General features: G+C 38.3%; 1 protein-coding gene across 2 annotated transcripts; it reads left to right on the forward strand.

Moving 5' to 3' along the window:
• The first annotated feature begins 880 nt into the window (after window positions 1-880).
• CLEC12A (C-type lectin domain family 12 member A) lies at window positions 881-13,299 on the forward strand. 2 transcript variants are annotated; one of them, XM_015061694.3, is made up of 6 exons: window positions 881-1,096; window positions 6,350-6,448; window positions 6,746-6,934; window positions 7,861-8,012; window positions 9,396-9,502; window positions 12,038-13,299. In XM_015061694.3, exons 1-6 carry the CDS (start codon window positions 1,006-1,008, stop codon window positions 12,213-12,215), a joined length of 816 nt encoding a protein of 271 aa, XP_014917180.3. In that variant the 5' UTR covers window positions 881-1,005; the 3' UTR covers window positions 12,216-13,299. The 2 variants fall into 2 exon arrangements, with proteins under 2 accessions (XP_014917180.3, XP_053081782.1); XM_053225807.1 differs by lacking the exon at window positions 6,350-6,448.
• Window positions 13,300-17,835: the final 4,536 nt, after the last annotated feature.

Genomic DNA, 17,835 nt, shown 5'->3' on the forward strand with positions numbered 1-17,835 from the left:
AGATTCATTAATAAGAATGAGGAAAGAACTTACTCAGAAACAATCATGCCCCGACTTCCACCTTCACTTTCTACACTTGATCAGTAAATGAATGGACCCCTGCCTCCTAGGAAGACTGCATCAACCTTATGAGATCCTGACCTGCATGACCCCGGAGACTCATTTACATCTCCTTTTTAGTAGGCTTTAGCTGAGAGCTGGTTCACAGAAGAATGAGCCAGTCTGTGGAGAGACAGCAAGACTGACGTCGGTTTTCCCGGACTACAAAGCGATTTCTGGGGCCTCTGATATACCCACCTTGGCCGTTAGCATGTGTACCCCGTGGTGTGGTTCCTGGGCCCCAGATCCCTTAATCTATTTCTTGCTACTAGAGAAACTAGATGTCCCCTCGCTCCTCTTAGGCTAACCTTTTCCTATGTAACAGACTTACAGCGTGGGGCTTGTCCTCTGTGTCTCCCTGGGGGTGCTCTGGGTTTGTGCGGTCTCCCAAAAAGGCAAATCCTATCAGGACCTAGGCAGGGACCGAGAGAGAACGTCTGTGCCAGGCCATTGTTGTAGAACAACGAGTGTTGGAGGACTGTGTCCTTTTGTTATTTCTTTGCTGGAAGGTTGTTCTCCAATAAATTCTGTATATCTGCACCTGTGTTGCTGGTGATCTGTGCCCCCTTGCATGACACTGATCACATCCAAAACAATTTTGAAAGCCACTTTTGGTAGTTGGTAGATATTGAGAAATGAGAAAAAGGAAGAGATAAGAAAAAAAAAATACTTTCAGTCTTGCAACTGTGTCTGTATCTGTCTAAGGCCTCTCATAGGCTGCAGCTCATCTGTAGACTCCCGGGATTGGTACAGCGAAAAGAGAAGTGTAAGCTTTTAAGTGTAAGTTTTGGTTTACACACAGAAGTTCAAAGCCACAATTCCTGTGTAACATTCAACTCCGTTAGTTCACTTTCATCTTTTTAAAAGAGTAATAATTTGGGGGGGGGATTCCTTTTCATAGCCTCAATGTCTGAAGAGGTTACTTACGCAGACCTCAATTTTCAGGACTCCGGTAGAAAGAAAAGTATCCAGGAGTTTGACACAGTTGGAATCAAAGGTAAGACGCTGAGCTTGGGAAGTGTTGCAGGTTGATAGGAGTGGAAGGGTAAAGGCCTTAGGTATTAGTGAATTGACCATGATCCTTCAGTGTGAATTTATTTATTTTTTTAATGTTTATTTATTTATTTTGCGAGAGAGAGAGAGAGAGAGAGAGAGTGAAAGAGAGAGAGAGAGAGAGCATAAACGGGGCAGGGGCAGGGAGAGAGAGGGAGAGATTAATCCCAAGCAAGCTCTCCTCTGTCAGCACAGAGCCCAGGTTGGGGCTCGAACCTACGAACTGTGAGATCATGACCTGAGCAGAGATGAAGAGTCAGACGCTTGACCGACTGAGCTGCCCAGGTGCCCCTCCATGAAATTTTAAATTAAGCCTCTCATTTTGACCAAAGCTACTAATGTACAAAATGATTATAAAGGGTTTTTCTTAAAGGTGCTAATTAGTACATCGAACCCTCCATCCTCTGCGAATTTTCTGTGTTTTAACATCACACTCAAGATGATTGGGATAGACTCATATTTTGATTTTACTGGATGGTGAAACATTTTTTTTTTCCTAAGTGAAATGAAGTCTTAGAACAAGAAGCACATGTTGCCCGGGAGAGTCATGGTCGTGCATATCCTTCTTTTTGCTAAGAAAATGCTAGTCACAAATACAATAAGAAAACTGGCTCTCATTCCCCCCCGCCCATGTGACTAGCACTATCCTATTTGTCTTATGACATAATCCTGGGCATCACCGTTTTTCAGCAGAGAAACAAGGGTTCAGTGAGGACAGGGTGTGCTTGAGTGTCACATGTATGTCTGGGGATTGGGGAAGCCTCTCTACTTTATTGACCTGCTGGAATTATGGAGGAGAGGGTTCGGAACTGATCAGAGGTGAATAACTCATTTGACCCTTTGAAGCTCTGTGCTCTCATCTATAAAATAGGATAACAATACCTGCTTAATTATGAGCTTGCAGCCATAATTTAGTGTATGCTAATTGTGCCCTTTTGAAAAAGGCTAACATGTTTAATGATTATTTTGTGAGGTTTCAATGAAAGATAGATAAATAAAGATGGGAAATACACCAATAAAAGGTTTTCTTTTTTTAATGTTCATTTCTTTTTGAGAGAGAGAAGCGGGGGAGGGACAGAGAGGGAGAGAGAGAGAAAGAATCCCAAGCAGGCTCCACACTGCCAGTACAGAGCCTGACAATGGGCTTGAACCCACAAACTGAGAGTTCATGACCTGAGCCCCAACCAAGAGTCAGAAGCTTAGTCAACTGAGCCGCCCAAGTGCCCGTAAAATGTTTTCTTCTTGGCCACGATTTCATTCATCATTTTTTGCGTATTCATTTAACCTAGTACATATTTCTTTAATATTTAAAGTTGACCACACTTGTTTTTTTTTAATGTTTTTTCATGTTTACTTATTTCTGAGAGAGAGAGAGAGAGAGAGAGAGAGGCAGACTGCAAGCAGGAGAGGGGCAGAGAGACAGGGAGACACAGAATCCGAAGCAGGCTCCAGGCTCTGAGCTGTCGGCACAGAACCCGATGCGGGGCTCGAACCCACAAACTGTGAGATCGTGACCTGAGCCAAAGTCAATCGCTTAACGGACTGAGCCACCCAGGTGCCCCAAGTTAACCATATTTTCAGTTCCAGGTGCCAAAAATGAAAATGAGAGGCTCTCAAAAAGAATGACAATAATAAATAAGGTCAAGAAAATTTTTCGGAAAGGTGTATTAAAAGGAATTTAACTTCTGTTACTTTTAACTGCTCCAATTTGACCATTACCATCTGAGAAATCAAATTTTGTTCAGAGAAGGATGTTAAGCAGTCCTCTGTAGCAATATGTAATTACATAGGAGTGCATGAACTTCAGACTGAAAGGTGAGGAAGTTTTCTTTAACATTAAACTATAATGGTAGATAAAGAGTGAGATAATAGTGTTTAGATCTACAAATTCGAATTTTGTGAATGAACGTGTTGCCACACTGTTAGACATATTATTCGTAAAATCAGATTATATCACATCTCATTAGCTTACTGTGAGGTCTATTCATTCTTTGAATGATGAGATAATAGCTCAGGGAATATTATGGTTGAATGGGAATAGAGCTCTTTTTCATAGATCTTTACTTAATTTAGTTTCCCTAGTATGGGTTACATTTTGGATTACATTTTCTCATTTATATATGGCATTTAAGAAGTGACTGCTTTGGGGGTGCCTGAGTGGCTCAGTTGGTTAAGCAGCCAACTTCGACTCAGGTCATGATCTCGCGGTCCGTGAGTTCGAGCCCCGCGTCGGGCTCTGTGCTGACCGCTCAGAGCCTGGAGCCTGCTTCAGATTCTGTGTCTCCCTCTCTCTCTGCCCAATCCCCATTCATGCTCTGTCTCTTTCTCTCTCTCTCAAAAATAAATAAACATGAAAAAAAAATTAAAAAATTTAAAAAGAAGTGACTGCTTTGGTTGAACTGTTCAGCAGAACTTAATAGTTTGATACTTGATTTCAATGTGATTTTTATAGCCATATGGTGCAATTAATGTTTCCGGAATTTAACTCACCATTTAGAAAAGGAAAAAACAATGTTTATTGGAGGCTACAAAATACTCATATACATACACATACCACAATTCTGGGATGTTAAGCCTAATTATTAGAGAAAAGAAAAGAAAAAAAAAAGCAAAGCAAAGCAAAGCAAAGAAGAGAGAAAGAAAAGAAAGAAAGGGAGGGTGAGGGAGGAAAGGGGGAGAGGGAGGAAGAAAGGAAAGGAAAGGAAAGGAGAGGAAAAGTGTGTATGTGTGTGTGTGTGTGTGTGTGTGTGTGTGTGTGTGTGTCTGAAAGACAGAAACAGAGAGAAAAAAGAGAGACAGAGAAAACTTTAAAAAATGTCATTTGGTTTTCTACTAAGTAAGCGTATATCACCCCCAAATTTCTATTTCTTTTGGAGGTTAAGTTAAATGAAAGACACATAGAGTACTAAAGGGAGAAAAAAGGTAAAGAAATATTGGAAAATACACCATTCAAAATCACACTGTACCTGAAAGTTTCGTATTTAAAAAAAAAAATCCCCTAAAACTGTTTCCTTTCCCTAATCATCCTCATCTCATTAAATATAAATAATCTAAATATAAATATGAATATAAATGTAAATATAAATATAAATACATATTAAATACAGTCACCTATGTGCCAGCACTGTTCTAATTGTATTACCAATACTAGATCACTTAATCTCTGGTATTTTATGGCTTTCTTTTTTAACCAATGCAGAAAGTAAGCCCAGGGACATTCAATGACTTGTCCAAGGTCCCATGTGAAAAGTAGCTTATCCAGCGTTCAAACCCAGGCACACTGGGGCGCCTGGGTGGCTCAGTCGGTTAAGCGGCCAACTTTGGCTCAGGTCATGATCTCCCAGTTTGTGAGTTCGAGCCCCGCGTCGGGCTCTGTGCTGACAGCTCAGAGCCTGGAGCCTGTTTCAGATTCTGTGCCTCCCTCTCTCTCTGACCCTCCCGCATTCATGCTCTGTCTCTCTCTGTCTCAAAAATAAATAAACGCTAAAAAAAATTAAAAAAACAAAAAAACCCAGGCACCCTAGCCCTAGGAATGCGCTGCGCATTTTTCTTTTTTTTTTTTTGTTACTTCACTCTACTGCCTCTAAGTGTGTATGTTTCTTATCTACCACCTCTGTCAAGGAAAAAACGTCTTGGAAACATTTCATAAATTCGTCCTATAGATTCTAACTTCAAAATGTATTCTTAATGGATTCGTGGGCCATCACATCCTCTATTCCTAGTAAAGCAAACTACTATCCTCTCTCAAATGGCATGCTACAATAGTTTTCTTGCTGCTCTCCCTGCTTCCAACACTGAGCCCTATGATGAATTTGTTGTCCAAAGGCAGTAACAGTGATCTTTCCAAAAAAACAAAACAAACAAGCAAGCAAAACACAACTCGATTATTTTCCTGTCTTCATTAAACCTTTCCTGTTCAACAGAACTTTTGACTAATTGAATACATAAATAGACGAGAACATAATTCTTACGAAAGATAGCACTTGAAGTCATATTTTTCACCTTAGATAAGATCTTGACTATATAGTTCTTTCACTGTTCACTATTGTTCAAAGTCTAAAAATTTGTTTTACATTATACTTTCAATTCTCTCTAAACTTCACAATGTTACAGCAGCAACTAAGAGATGTGGGACATAACACAGATCAGAAATACAATGAGCTTATCATGTTATTCCTGAATTATATTTTTGGAAACATCTAGTATCCATGTATATACCAATGATGATAATTTAAATCAGGTAGTGATTTAATAATGAATAATTTATAATATAAAGTTTGCAATTCTTGTTTTTTTTTTTTAAATAGGGAAATGATCTATTTGAGGGTTTCTGTGTTTAGCAAAAGAGAAACATCCAACAGAAGTTTGTTGCTAATAATATGAAAAAATTCGGATGTAGAAATGATATCGATCTGGCCTACGGTTTGGCTGAAGGGAGGACACACGGAGACATTACAAAAGACAGTCTATCAATTATGTTCCACAGCCAAATTCTCAGGATCTGGGGAGGAAGAACCTAAATAACAAATGATTTTCTTTGACAATCACAATCATCTACTCAAGACAGGATTGCTCTGATTGACTCTCTATTAGTCACCAGCTCCCCCTTTCCCCCAAATTTGTACAGAAAAGATACATTATATATTATACATTGGTTTTCTCAAGTCTCCTTTTTAAATCCCATCTTTGCCTCCTTGTGTCTTGGATCAGCCTACCAATTAACGGCCTCTCCTGTGAGAACGAGTTTGCGTGCAAAACAATTAGCAACATGTTTTTTACTTATTCTTTGGAAAGCTATTTTTTTTTTAATTTTTTTTTCAAATTTTTTTGGAAATTTTATTTATTTTTGGGACAGAGAGAGACAGAGCATGAACAGGGGAGGGGCAGAGAGAGAGAGGGAGACACAGAATTGGAAACAGGCTCCAGGCTCTGAGCCATCAGCCCAGAGCCTGACGCGGGGCTCGAGCTCACGGACCGCGAGATCATGACCTGGCTGAAGTCGGACGCTTAACCGACTGCGCCACCCAGGCGCTCCTGAAAAGCTATTTTTAAATGGCCTGGAGTTTTTACTCACTCCAGAGGCAGAAAGAAATAAAGGCAAAATGAATGAATGAATGAATGAATGAATGAATGAATGAATTCTTCAAATGAAGATACATACCATTTCCGGCCTGTTCCCTCATTTTGCTTTCCACAGCACCTGCTGCTACTTCCCATGTGTGGCATCAGAGAGCCTTGGCTCTGATTCTCCTATGCCTTCTGCTGCTGATTGGACTAGGAATCTTAGGAAGCGTATGTACGTATTACCTATGTTTTGACGGAAAGGGAAAGACACTTAGAATTCTATGAGTTTCACAAGACAGTATACTCTTGATTTGAGGCTTTGGGATGGTTGTAGGTGAGATACCCACAAAAGGTATTGACAGCTAGGTACTTAAATACGGTAGTCTGTTTCCCTCACTCCCGTGAAGTGACTCCTTCCCTCCATCGCCCACGGGCATACTACTAGTTCAGCAGAAAGAAGGTGATGGGTGGGTTGAGGGATTAAAATATTTTGTCATTTCTTTTCTTTTTTTTTTTTTTTTACCTCAAGTTTACATAACTTTGAAGAAAGAAATGAGAAAATTGAATAAACTACAAAACATCAAAGAAGAACTTCAGAGAAATGTTTCTGTACAATTGATGCATAGCATGAATAGTACGCAGATGATCAGGAACCTATCTCTCACGCTGCAAGAAATAGCCACCAAATTATGTCATGAGCTTTACCAAAGAGAACCAGGTAATCCTATATTCCTCTGTGAGCTATTTATTAGACAATGAACAAAACCTTGGAGTCACTGAGAATTATTTCATCAAAAGCTAGAAGCCTTTCCCTGGGATGCCATTATTTGGAGAGAGGAATTAAACGTACTTGACAAAGGACTCACTGTGCAAAGAAAAATAAGAAAATAACAACTGTAGGCCCCAAATTATCAGAGGATAACAACTAATAAAATATTAGACCACACACAGTTTCTCTAATCTGAAATTTACTATTATTCTTGGCACTGAGGTCAATAGAAAATAAGGAGGAGAGGATAAGTCACCTCTTTATATCCTTCTTAAAGGATAGAAGAGAAGGTCTTTATAGGTGACCTTGTTCCTAAACGTCAATGTTTGATGAGAATCAATAGCAAAGAAATAGTTAAGTCTTGCCATTCGAATTGGGAGTAATTGGTCTTTCAATATCTCTAAAGTTCCTATAGTTATTATAACTAAAATATGTTCTTTGTGCTTTTGAAAACTCCCCCAAGTATTCAATGTCAGACAGCCAGAAACGCCCTAGTTGGAGATGGGTTGATGCAGGCTGCGGGGTTGATTCTTACCACACAATGTTTTTGTGATTAGCTTTCATTGCCATGTAGTAATTTAAAAAATGGCAAAGAGAGAAAAGTAAATTAATTCATCATTATTCTGGACTCCGGAGTTAAGAAAATACACTGGAATACCCTGGACATTTAATTTGAAACGTATTGTTCAGATTATGTTTTGGACGCACTGCGGTGGTATACAGGGACCTGGAACACAAGATTCAGGTTCTTCACCTTTCATGTAAAAGCGAGAAAGACAAGTAAATTTGGTCAGTTCAACACAGAGGACAGTGGGAATAATGAGAGTAATGAAGCTCGTCAACCCAAACCAAATGAAACTACGTTCTTCTTTCAGAGCACAAATGTAAACCTTGCCCAAAGAAGTGGATATGGCACGAGGACAACTGTTACCTAGTAACTAAGAATTATGGAACATGGCAAAAGAATGCCATGTTCTGTTCTGCTCAAAATGCCAGCCTATTGATGATTAAGAACAAAAGTGTATTGGTAAGATCCCCTGTATCTCTGCCTGGGAAGAAGGAAGTCACTTTTCCCATCATAGAATAGAGAGGATTGAGGCGTGTTGGAGAAAATTTGTACTAATCCAGACATGATTCTCACTTATTTTAATTAGGGTATGAGGTGACTGACACTTAGGACGTTTATTGCGAGGTAGTATATCCGAGGTGTGATCCAAAACCGTAGCTTAGGACCTTAACATCCATGGACTCTCAGAGGTTGGGCAGATGGGTAGATTTGGGGTACCCAGAATCTTTTGGGCTGTGAGCCTTTCCAAACCACAACTTTAGAATCAACTCTCAGAACACAATTTCTGAGAATTTACCTAAAAAAATAGAAGACCTGGAAATCATTCTTAAGGGTTACCAATTCCATAAAATTTACATCGAGAAGACTCTTTGTTTCTACCATTTTGTATTTTTTTAACTAAGAGAAAAAGTCAACGCCACAATCTACAATAAGAAGATAGGTTGGATAACATATGTATAAAAAAGTAGGGATTAAGATGGGATGTCAAAGGCAAGTGCCAAGCGGATATGTTATACTGATTCCCTGGGTTCCAGGAAAAGTGAGTTCTGTAGAAGATGAATGTATGTATTTATATATTTATATTTAATCATTTTCTTTTTCTCTAATATCTAAGTGGTATCTCCATATGATTACGTATTCCTCGGCATTTCTGTTCTCTTGGATAGTATTCATAATATTATTATGAATAATAATTGGATAATATTGGATAATATTATTTAAGGAAAAAAACTCATGTTCCCAAAAGTCTCGGCTTCCCTACTGTGAGAATCTTTGTCCGCCTTTATAGCAGCAGGGGAAAGGAAATGATGGTCACTTCTACACCCCGTCCTTCTCAAAGGATCCACTCATAGTTATTTACTCAAAAAAAAAAAAAATGTCTGGATATGAGTGAGAAAACCTTACTTTGGCTACAAAAGTCTGGACTGGATCTAAATTCTAGTCTGTAACCACTTCTCGTCTGACTTTGCTATGTTTTTCTCCTGCTTTTCCTGTTTCTCTTAACTTGTGTTTTAGTGGTTAACCACCTCCTTTGCCCCTAGACTACTGCTCTATATTTGAATCTTGAAGTTGGTGAACTTCACAGAGCCTAAGTTAAAGTAATGCATGGACCGGTAGATACTTTTCCGAGTGAAGCAGTAAATGATATATAAGTGTTGCAGGGAGTCTTATAGTAAGGGGCACTTTGTTTCCTTTTTTTTCTAATGACCTCAAAAAGTAGTAGTATAATGTCAAAAGATGTTACCTTAAAACAGTAATTTGTCACAAATTATGTTGTGAAGTAATACACAGAAATGGGAGACAATTGTTTTTGTTTTTGTTTTCAACCTCTATTTCTTGTAGGAATTTGTAAAATCCAGGAACTTACGTAGATACTGGCTGGGGTTATCTCCCAGAAAATATTATGCAGATTACAAGATAGTGGATGAGACAATTTTCTCCTCTGACTGGTAAGTCTTTATTCTTATTGAACTTTTGTAGTTGGTTGGAGTAAAGGTGTGCTCTCCATTAGCATTATAGATTACAATTTAAACGAGCTGTGGTTGAAATTGCACCCTCAACATCTTTAATGCGCTTAATGATGCAAAAACATTGCCACAAACGTCTTCTCATTATCTTGACAGGTCACTAGTGAACGTATTTGTAGTAGTACAATAAAAGGGAATTCCTGTGAGACTTTTAACTCAGAAAATTATAGAGGCCAACAAAATTCACTGGGCTCTACCCTCGTGCTTAAAATTTGACTAAGTGCTGAGATTCAAAGGTGAAAGAAAGACTGATTCTTCCCTTCATTACTTAACCATTGATTATATGCACAGACTAAACAATTCTATATATAAAAAGGATATAATGTGATAAATCCTTCAGTAAGAATACATAGAACAACCAAAGATAAATTTTAGCTCTGAAATTTGTGTTGTAAACGACATTTAAAATGGCCGTTTTGATGAAAAATTTAGAGATAGACTAGAACACTTCCAGCAAAGAGGATAAAATGAGCATGGGCATGGTATATTACATATATGGCATACCTAAAATATTTCATCATGTAATATATTAAGAAAGTGCTTATAACTATACCGTTATAAATTGATTCATATGTTATATTTGTTCTACCTGTAATGAGGGGAGGAGAGACAGACAAAGCACATATAAAAACAATGTCAAAATTCCCAATTTTATTTTATAATGCCTGAAAATTGGGAAAGAGACAGGATTAGACTAAAGAAAGAAACCAGAACGTCAACCTGCAGTATACTGCCACAAGCCCACACATTTATACATATTTGTCGGCTGAGGACACGTCAAGCAGGTATGACTGCAGGGCAGTTATGTTGGGGTCCAGCCACACTAAATACCCTGAGATTCCTGCGCACTCCTCACAGTGGGCCAGAAGCAAATGCAAGTATTGATGAATTTGTTTTGTTTTTTTTTCCTTCAGATAGGAACACTAGATGTAAGAATATGGGTCAGGAAGACTAAGCAGCTGTGTCTTTGGGAGTTTGCAATGACAGGATAAAGGGGGGATACTATGTGTACAAACGGAGGACGGAAGGATATATATTTTTAAAATCTCATGTGGGGTAAAGGACTAGCGGTAACGGTAATGCGTACATCAGGAGAGAGTACAGATGAAATCTTGTTTTGAAAAAGAAGAATTTCCATGAGTTTATTTGTTATTATTGCTAATGGGAAGATAATCTATGGTGGAATAGAAAGCATAGTATATATTTTTAATTATTAAGAAATAATACCAAAATAAAAAAGTATATAATAACATATATACGTTATATACTTATATACGTATATAATATATAATTATATATGAATGTATATATGTGTATATATGGATGTATATGAATATATATGAATATGTACGTATATGAATATATATGAATATACATATATGTATGTATATATGAATGTATATACATGTGTATATATGAATGTATATTTCATTTTGTTTTTTATTAATAATGTTATTTTTGGGATTTATTTCTGGAAAGGGGTTGTGATCAATGACATCTGTATTATGTCACTTCCAATAAGGAAATTTCACTTTTGAAAATTTAACTGATGAACTTATTTATTTGTTATGAACTGATGAGGTTACTTATTAATCATTAATAATGATTATTGGTGATCATTATTTGTTGACCCAAGCATTGATACTACATTTTTTTCCAAAAGATAATATTTTCAATTTATAAATTTGTCTTGGACGCATAGTCCTTGCTCAGTAATCTTATATTAGGAGCTGGTAATTATTCAGAACTTCGGAATAAAATCTCTGAAAAATGGCTTGGGGGGAAATGTCACTTGGAGACGATGTTGAACTGAGGGTGTCACATATTAGGTTAATTCTTGATTTGAGTGATTATGAAAAATATTTGAAGAGACATTGTCGAAGATTTACCACTGCGGCCAGACTGGAGAATCTAATAGAATTGTATTACTCTAAATCATATTAAGTATTGGAGAAAGGAGGCGGTACCATCTGGAAGTAAAAGACAGCAAATATTCCAGGTGTAAAAAACCGGAAGAGGCAGGCTGAAATAAGATAGCATTAGCTATTGCATATCTGCTGATACATATGAGTAGCCGGGATACTCTTCATGCTCCAAATAATAATTAAAATGTATTTTTTTTAATTTTTTTTCAACGTTCATTTATTTTGGGGACAGAGAGAGACAGAGCATGAACGGGGGAGGGGCAGAGAGAGAGGGAGACACAGAATCGGAAGCAGGCTCCAGGCTCTGAGCCATCAGCCCAGAGCCCGACGCGGGGCTCGAACTCACGGACCGCGAGATCGTGACCTGGCTGAAGTCGGACGCTTAACCGACTGCGCCACCCAGGCGCCCCTAAAATGTATTTTAGACAAGGGAGACCCAGGAGCAATGATGTGGTGGAAACGTAATTTTGTTTCCTGTGAATCCATTCCAAACTTTCTACTTGCTGAGCGCATTCTTTCTTCTCTCTTTTAGGTTTGTACGAAATACAAAGGACGTCGATGACACCATGTTTTGTGGATATATAGACACAATATATGTTTCCTATACACTCTGCTCTGACTCAAAGAATATTATATGTGAGAAGCTGGCTAACCCAGTGAAGATTGAGAACACACTAATGAGTCAAATACCAGATGAAAAATATGATTAGTGCAAGTAATTTGCTATTATGTTGCCATTTAGGCAACTGCACAGAGCATACATCTTGTGGCCCACACAAATGGAGTACAGATGCTATGAGACTAAATCTCTGCCTCTCTCCTAACCATGTACATTTGTAAACTCTCTTTCTCCTCATTGGCTATGGAACAGGAGCCTAAAGTCATACCTTATCATCTAGATGCAGGCTCAATTTATGTTGAGCATGAATTCAGTGAGTTGGGTGAATATACAGAAAACTGAAGCTAACTTTTCCCGCTTTTCCAGAAATAACAAGGCAAATACCCACCTTATAGAACATCAGGGAAAATGAAAACTAGGAATTAATTATATCGAAAGGATAATACATCACGAGCAACTGGAATTTATGCTGGTAATACTGTGGTAGGGTCCCCTCCTTAAGGAGAGAGAAAAAAAGTAACCTGGCTATGCGCCTACGTGACAATATCCCTCATGACCTTGTAAACTGAGACTACTTAATCGACTATATCTTTGTGTGTGTTGCCGTATATGGGAAACAAAGAAATAGAAAATGTATAGAAAACTATGCCACATGACGTTCGGTGCTCAGTTCTTCGGGTACGAACCCAACTGAGCAGTGCTGGCACGAATAAAGTTGCTTCCTGGAAATTCAAAAGCCTCAGTGTTACAACTCTCTGTGCGAGAATCCTGCTACAATACAAGTTGACTTACATGTTAGGAAAAAAAACATAAGAAACAGAAAGAAAAAATTTTATTTTAATAGATGTGGAAAAGCATTTGAGAAAACGTAATACCTAATCTCTCAGGAAACTTGAAGCAGAAGATTTCCCTAATCTGCTAAAGGAAGGTGACATCAAAAGAGTGAAAAGAAAAACAAACCAAACAAAGGACTAATAACCACCTGTAAACCTAACACCATGCTTGTGGTAAAAAAGTGAATGTTTTGCTTTTGAGCTCCGGACCCAGATCAGAATGGCCTTTAGCATTTTGTTCAGTAACCTGGAGACCCTGGCAGTAAAATAAGGCAAGGAAAATAAATTTAAATATGTAAAACATGAGAAAGGAAGAAATAAAACATTTTTATTTGTAGCTAATATATTTGCCTATGTGTGTGCGTAAAAACGATATAACTTATAAGCTATTAGAATACATAATTTATCAGAGTTGTTGGATAAAGCCTCAAAATACAATGTCAGGGTGTAACATCAATCATATTTCTGTAGTTTAGCAGTAAACCATGGAAAAAATTTAAAAAGCAATATCATTTATAACAGCATCCCAAAATAAAATAGTCATAAATGTAATAAAATGCGGAAAACATTCTGCCCAATCCTGGTTCCTTCCCCTCTCTTGCACTGAGGGTGCTCCCTAATAACCACCCCCCCCCCCCCCCCCCAGCTCGCTAACCTTGATTTCAGAATCTGCTTCCTGGGAAACGAAGCATGCAAGTGTTGCTGACAAATAAAAGAAAACCTTAATAAGTGGAGAGGTAACCATGCATTTGGATTGGGACACTCTATATATTCTTGGGATGTAAAGTCTCCCAAATTTACCTCTACAGTCAATACAGTCCCTGAACATTTCATATAATTTTTTTTTTTTAGAATGTGACGTGACAATTGTAAAACTAGCATAGAAATGCATGATTTAGAACAGCCAAGACAACATTGGAAAGAAGAATGTTTGCAGAAATTACAGTATCGAATACCAATACTTACTTTAATGCCATGGTAAAAAAAAAAACAAAACAAAACAGAATGATTTAATACCAGGATAGATATACATCCCCAGGACTAGACGAAGAATCCAAAAGAAAAAAAAAAAGGCTCATGTGCGTACAATTGGCTTATTTGTATATAAAAATAGTTATCGCTGCCATTAGAGGTAGAAAATGATCGTCTTTTCAATAAATGGAGTTGAATCAATGTCAGCATGGAAAGAAATGACACATCCTATCTACCTTATACGATACATAAATATTAATTCAAAATGGATTATAGAACTAAACCTGAAAGCTCAAACTATAAAGCTGCTAGTTAAAACATAAGAGAATATCTTCATGGCTTTACAACAAAGACTTCTCAGGATGAAATAAACACTAACAATAAAAAGAAAGGAAAATTAAGCTTCACTAAAAATAAGAACAGTGTTAAGAAAGGGAAGATGCAAGTTACCCTTGGAAAGACACGTATGTGCTGGGTTGAGTGAATATAATACACACATATCCAAATTTATATAGGACTTATAGTCAGGGTAGAATTACAAGTTAGTAATTAAAAAAAAAAACTCTAATTAAAAAGTGGGCATGGGTGTCGGGGTGGCTCAGTCTGTCAAGCGTCTGACTTCTGTTCAGGTCATGATCTCACGGCTCGTGAGTTCGAGCCCCCACTCCTGGCTCTGTGCTGATAGCTCAGAGGCTGGAGCCTGCTTTAGATTTGTGTTCACCTCTCTCTGACCCTTCCTCACACTCTCTCTCTCTCTCTCTCTGTCTCAAAAATAAATTAACATTAAAAAAATTTAACGGACAGAAATGGGGCACCTTAGTAAGTTAAGCTCAGTAGGTTAAGCTCAGGTCCTGATCTCATGTTTCATGGGATTGAGCCCCACTTGGGCTCTGCACTGACAGTGTGGAGCCTGCTTGGAATTCTCTCTCTCCTTGTCTCTCTGCCTCTCCCCTGCTCAGGCTCTGTCTCTCAAAATAAATGAACATTTTACTATTTTATTTTATTTTATTTTATTTTATTATTTAAAAAATTTTTTTTTAATTTTTATTCACTTTTGAGAGACAGAGCGCGAGCAGGGGAAGGGCAGAGAGAGAGGGAGACACAGAATCTGAAGCGGGCTCCAGGCTCTGAGCTGTCAGCACAGAGCCAGACACGGGGCTCAAACCCATGAACTGTGAGATCATGACCTGAGTTGAAGTCAGACGCTTAACCAACTGAGCCACCCAGGCGCCCCTCAATGAACATTTTTTAAAAATGGGCAGAAAAACTTTAAGAGTTACTTCCTGAAAGAAGACATTCAAATGGCCATGAAAACATAGGGAAAAAAATGTGCTCAACATCATTATTCACCATATAAAAAATTGAAAATAAAAATACAGTGAGGTCCTGGTACTCCTACCAAAATGGCTGAAACTGAAGGCTGGCAACACTAAATATCAACAGAAATGTGTTACATGTTGGATTTTCTGTGGTCAAATTAACATCAAAATTCCTGTCTGGGAAATACATGTCCCAGAATCCCTTTCCCTGTTTAGGTCATTGTCAGAGATGGGCCATGAGAGGAACTCAAGGGATAACTGGAAGATAAAACTGAGGCAGAGATCATTAATCTCAAAAGGATGTTGGAGTCAAACAGAATGGGAGGTGGATGCTGAAGGGTCTGGTAGGCCCCAGACCATCATCTATCTCCTCCTTCTCCACACCCAGTTACTCCATCTTTATCAATTCTCACTCTGCCAACCAAGAGTACCTAAAGGTCTATTAACAGGTATGTGACTTCAGTCCCACAAAGCAGCTTCCTCAGACACAGTGATTCCTGACAGACAGTGACTTTTGTGGAGAAACCATTTTCCACAAAGACAATTGCTTCCTCAAAGGTAGCGTCTCCCTCAAAGGTGGCTTCCACAGAGGAGTAGATTCCATAGTCTTCTCCTAAAGCTCCTGTTTTGCAGTCCCAATCTGGAATCCAGATGAACTTGACCACTTGGAATTTTACCCCGTCCAGATTGTGGTAGACTGAAAAATGACAAACTCAGGATAATAGGACTTAATCCCTAGAACCTGCAAATGTTAATTTGTAAGGAAAAAAAAAAAAGGATCAATGGAGATGTAATTCAGTTAAAAATCTTGGCATGTGGAGATTATCCTGGATTATCGAGGTAGGCCCTAAATCTAATCACATCATTTGAGAGCTTCCCAACTCTCTGCTCTTTCCTCTTATGAATATTATATATCCCCACCTTTGCTGTGTTTATTTAGTAGGAGTACACTTTCTCAGCTAATTGTCACTTTTGGCCATATGTCGATTTGCTCAAACAATTGCGAACAGATGTAGTAATATGCTACTTCCTTCAGAAATTTTATATGTCCTTGCATATTTTGCTTCACTTTATTCCTTCCACCTTTGCCATGTAGAAGGGACAATGTCTTCGAATGACACATTGACAAATATGGACATAATAAATAGACACAGGATATTCCATCCCAAAATAATAGAATACACATTTTTCTCGAGTGCACACGGAACATTCTCCAGAATAGATCACATATTAGGCCATAAAACACACCTCAGTAAATTTAAGAAGATTGAAATCATACCATGCATCTTTTCTGACCACAACAGTATGCAACTGGAAACAAATCACAAGAACAAAACTGGAAAAAAGCACAAACACACAGCGACTAAACATCATGCTATTAAACAGTCAATGGGTCCATGGAGCAATCAAAGAAGAAATGAAAAAATATATGGAGACAAGTGAAAATGACTACACAATGGTGCACAATTTCTGGAACGCAGTGAAAGCAGTTCTAAGAAAGAAGTATATACAGGCCTACCTCAATAAACAAGAAAAAAATCAAATATACCATCTAACTTCACTCCTAAAAGGACCATCAGAAGAACAAACAAAGCCCCAGGTGAGTAGAAGAAAAGAAATCATAAAGATCCGAGCAGAAATAAATACAGACTAAAAAATAAATCATTGAAACCATGAGCTGATTCTTTGTAAAGACAAACTGTCACAGACTTTGAGTCTGGAGTTCTCTCTTGTCCAGCAAGACAGCAGACACAGAAGTGAAAATGAGAGAGGCTAATGTCTGGGGCGGGGGGGAGGGAGGAGACAAGAGCCCTGAACAAGTGTCCTTTCTCCGTATTTATTAGAATCTTGAGAGTTTACATACACGGTGAACGTGCAGAAGAAAACAATCAGATAGTAACCATTAACTTGTGTGTGTAAGAAGCAAAGGGTTTGGGGGGCAAGTGGAGTACGAAGTTGTGATCAAAGCAACTTACAGTTGCACCAAAAAGAATAAAATGATATACTGACACCAGTTGGAAAGCGTTTTCCTGTAGGCGGTACAACTAATTGGCCATTATGTCTCAAGTTTAAGGTGGATGGAGCATGCAGCTTTAAGGATAACAAGTTACTCCTCTCACTAGCTAACTTTGGGAGCTTTCCCCCTGCAGCGGTTTTACACCCTAAGCCTTGTTAACCCATTGGTGTCAGCGTAGAGAATTCTTAAATTTATTTCCCACAGTAAACAAAATTCACAAACCCTTAATCAGAGTCATCAAGAAGAAAAGAGAAAGAACCCAAATAAATAAAATCAGAAACAAAAGGGTAGTAACAACTGACACTACAGAAATACAAAGGATGATAAGAAATACTATGGGGGCGCCTGGGTGGCTCAGTCATTTGAGCGTCTGACTTCGGCCCAGGTCATGATCCCGTGCTTTGTGGGTTTGAGCTCTGCGTCGGGCTCTGTGCTGACGGCTCGGAGCCTGGAGCCTGCCTCGGATTCTGTGTCTCCCTCTCTCTCTGTCCCTCCTCTGCTTGTGCTCTGTCTCTCTCTCTCTCTCAAAAATAAATAAACATAAAAAAATTAAAAAAAAGAAATACTATG

The sequence above is a fragment of the Acinonyx jubatus genome, chromosome B4 (assembly GCF_027475565.1).
Source record: "Acinonyx jubatus isolate Ajub_Pintada_27869175 chromosome B4, VMU_Ajub_asm_v1.0, whole genome shotgun sequence".
NCBI classification, from domain to species: domain Eukaryota; kingdom Metazoa; phylum Chordata; class Mammalia; order Carnivora; family Felidae; genus Acinonyx; species Acinonyx jubatus.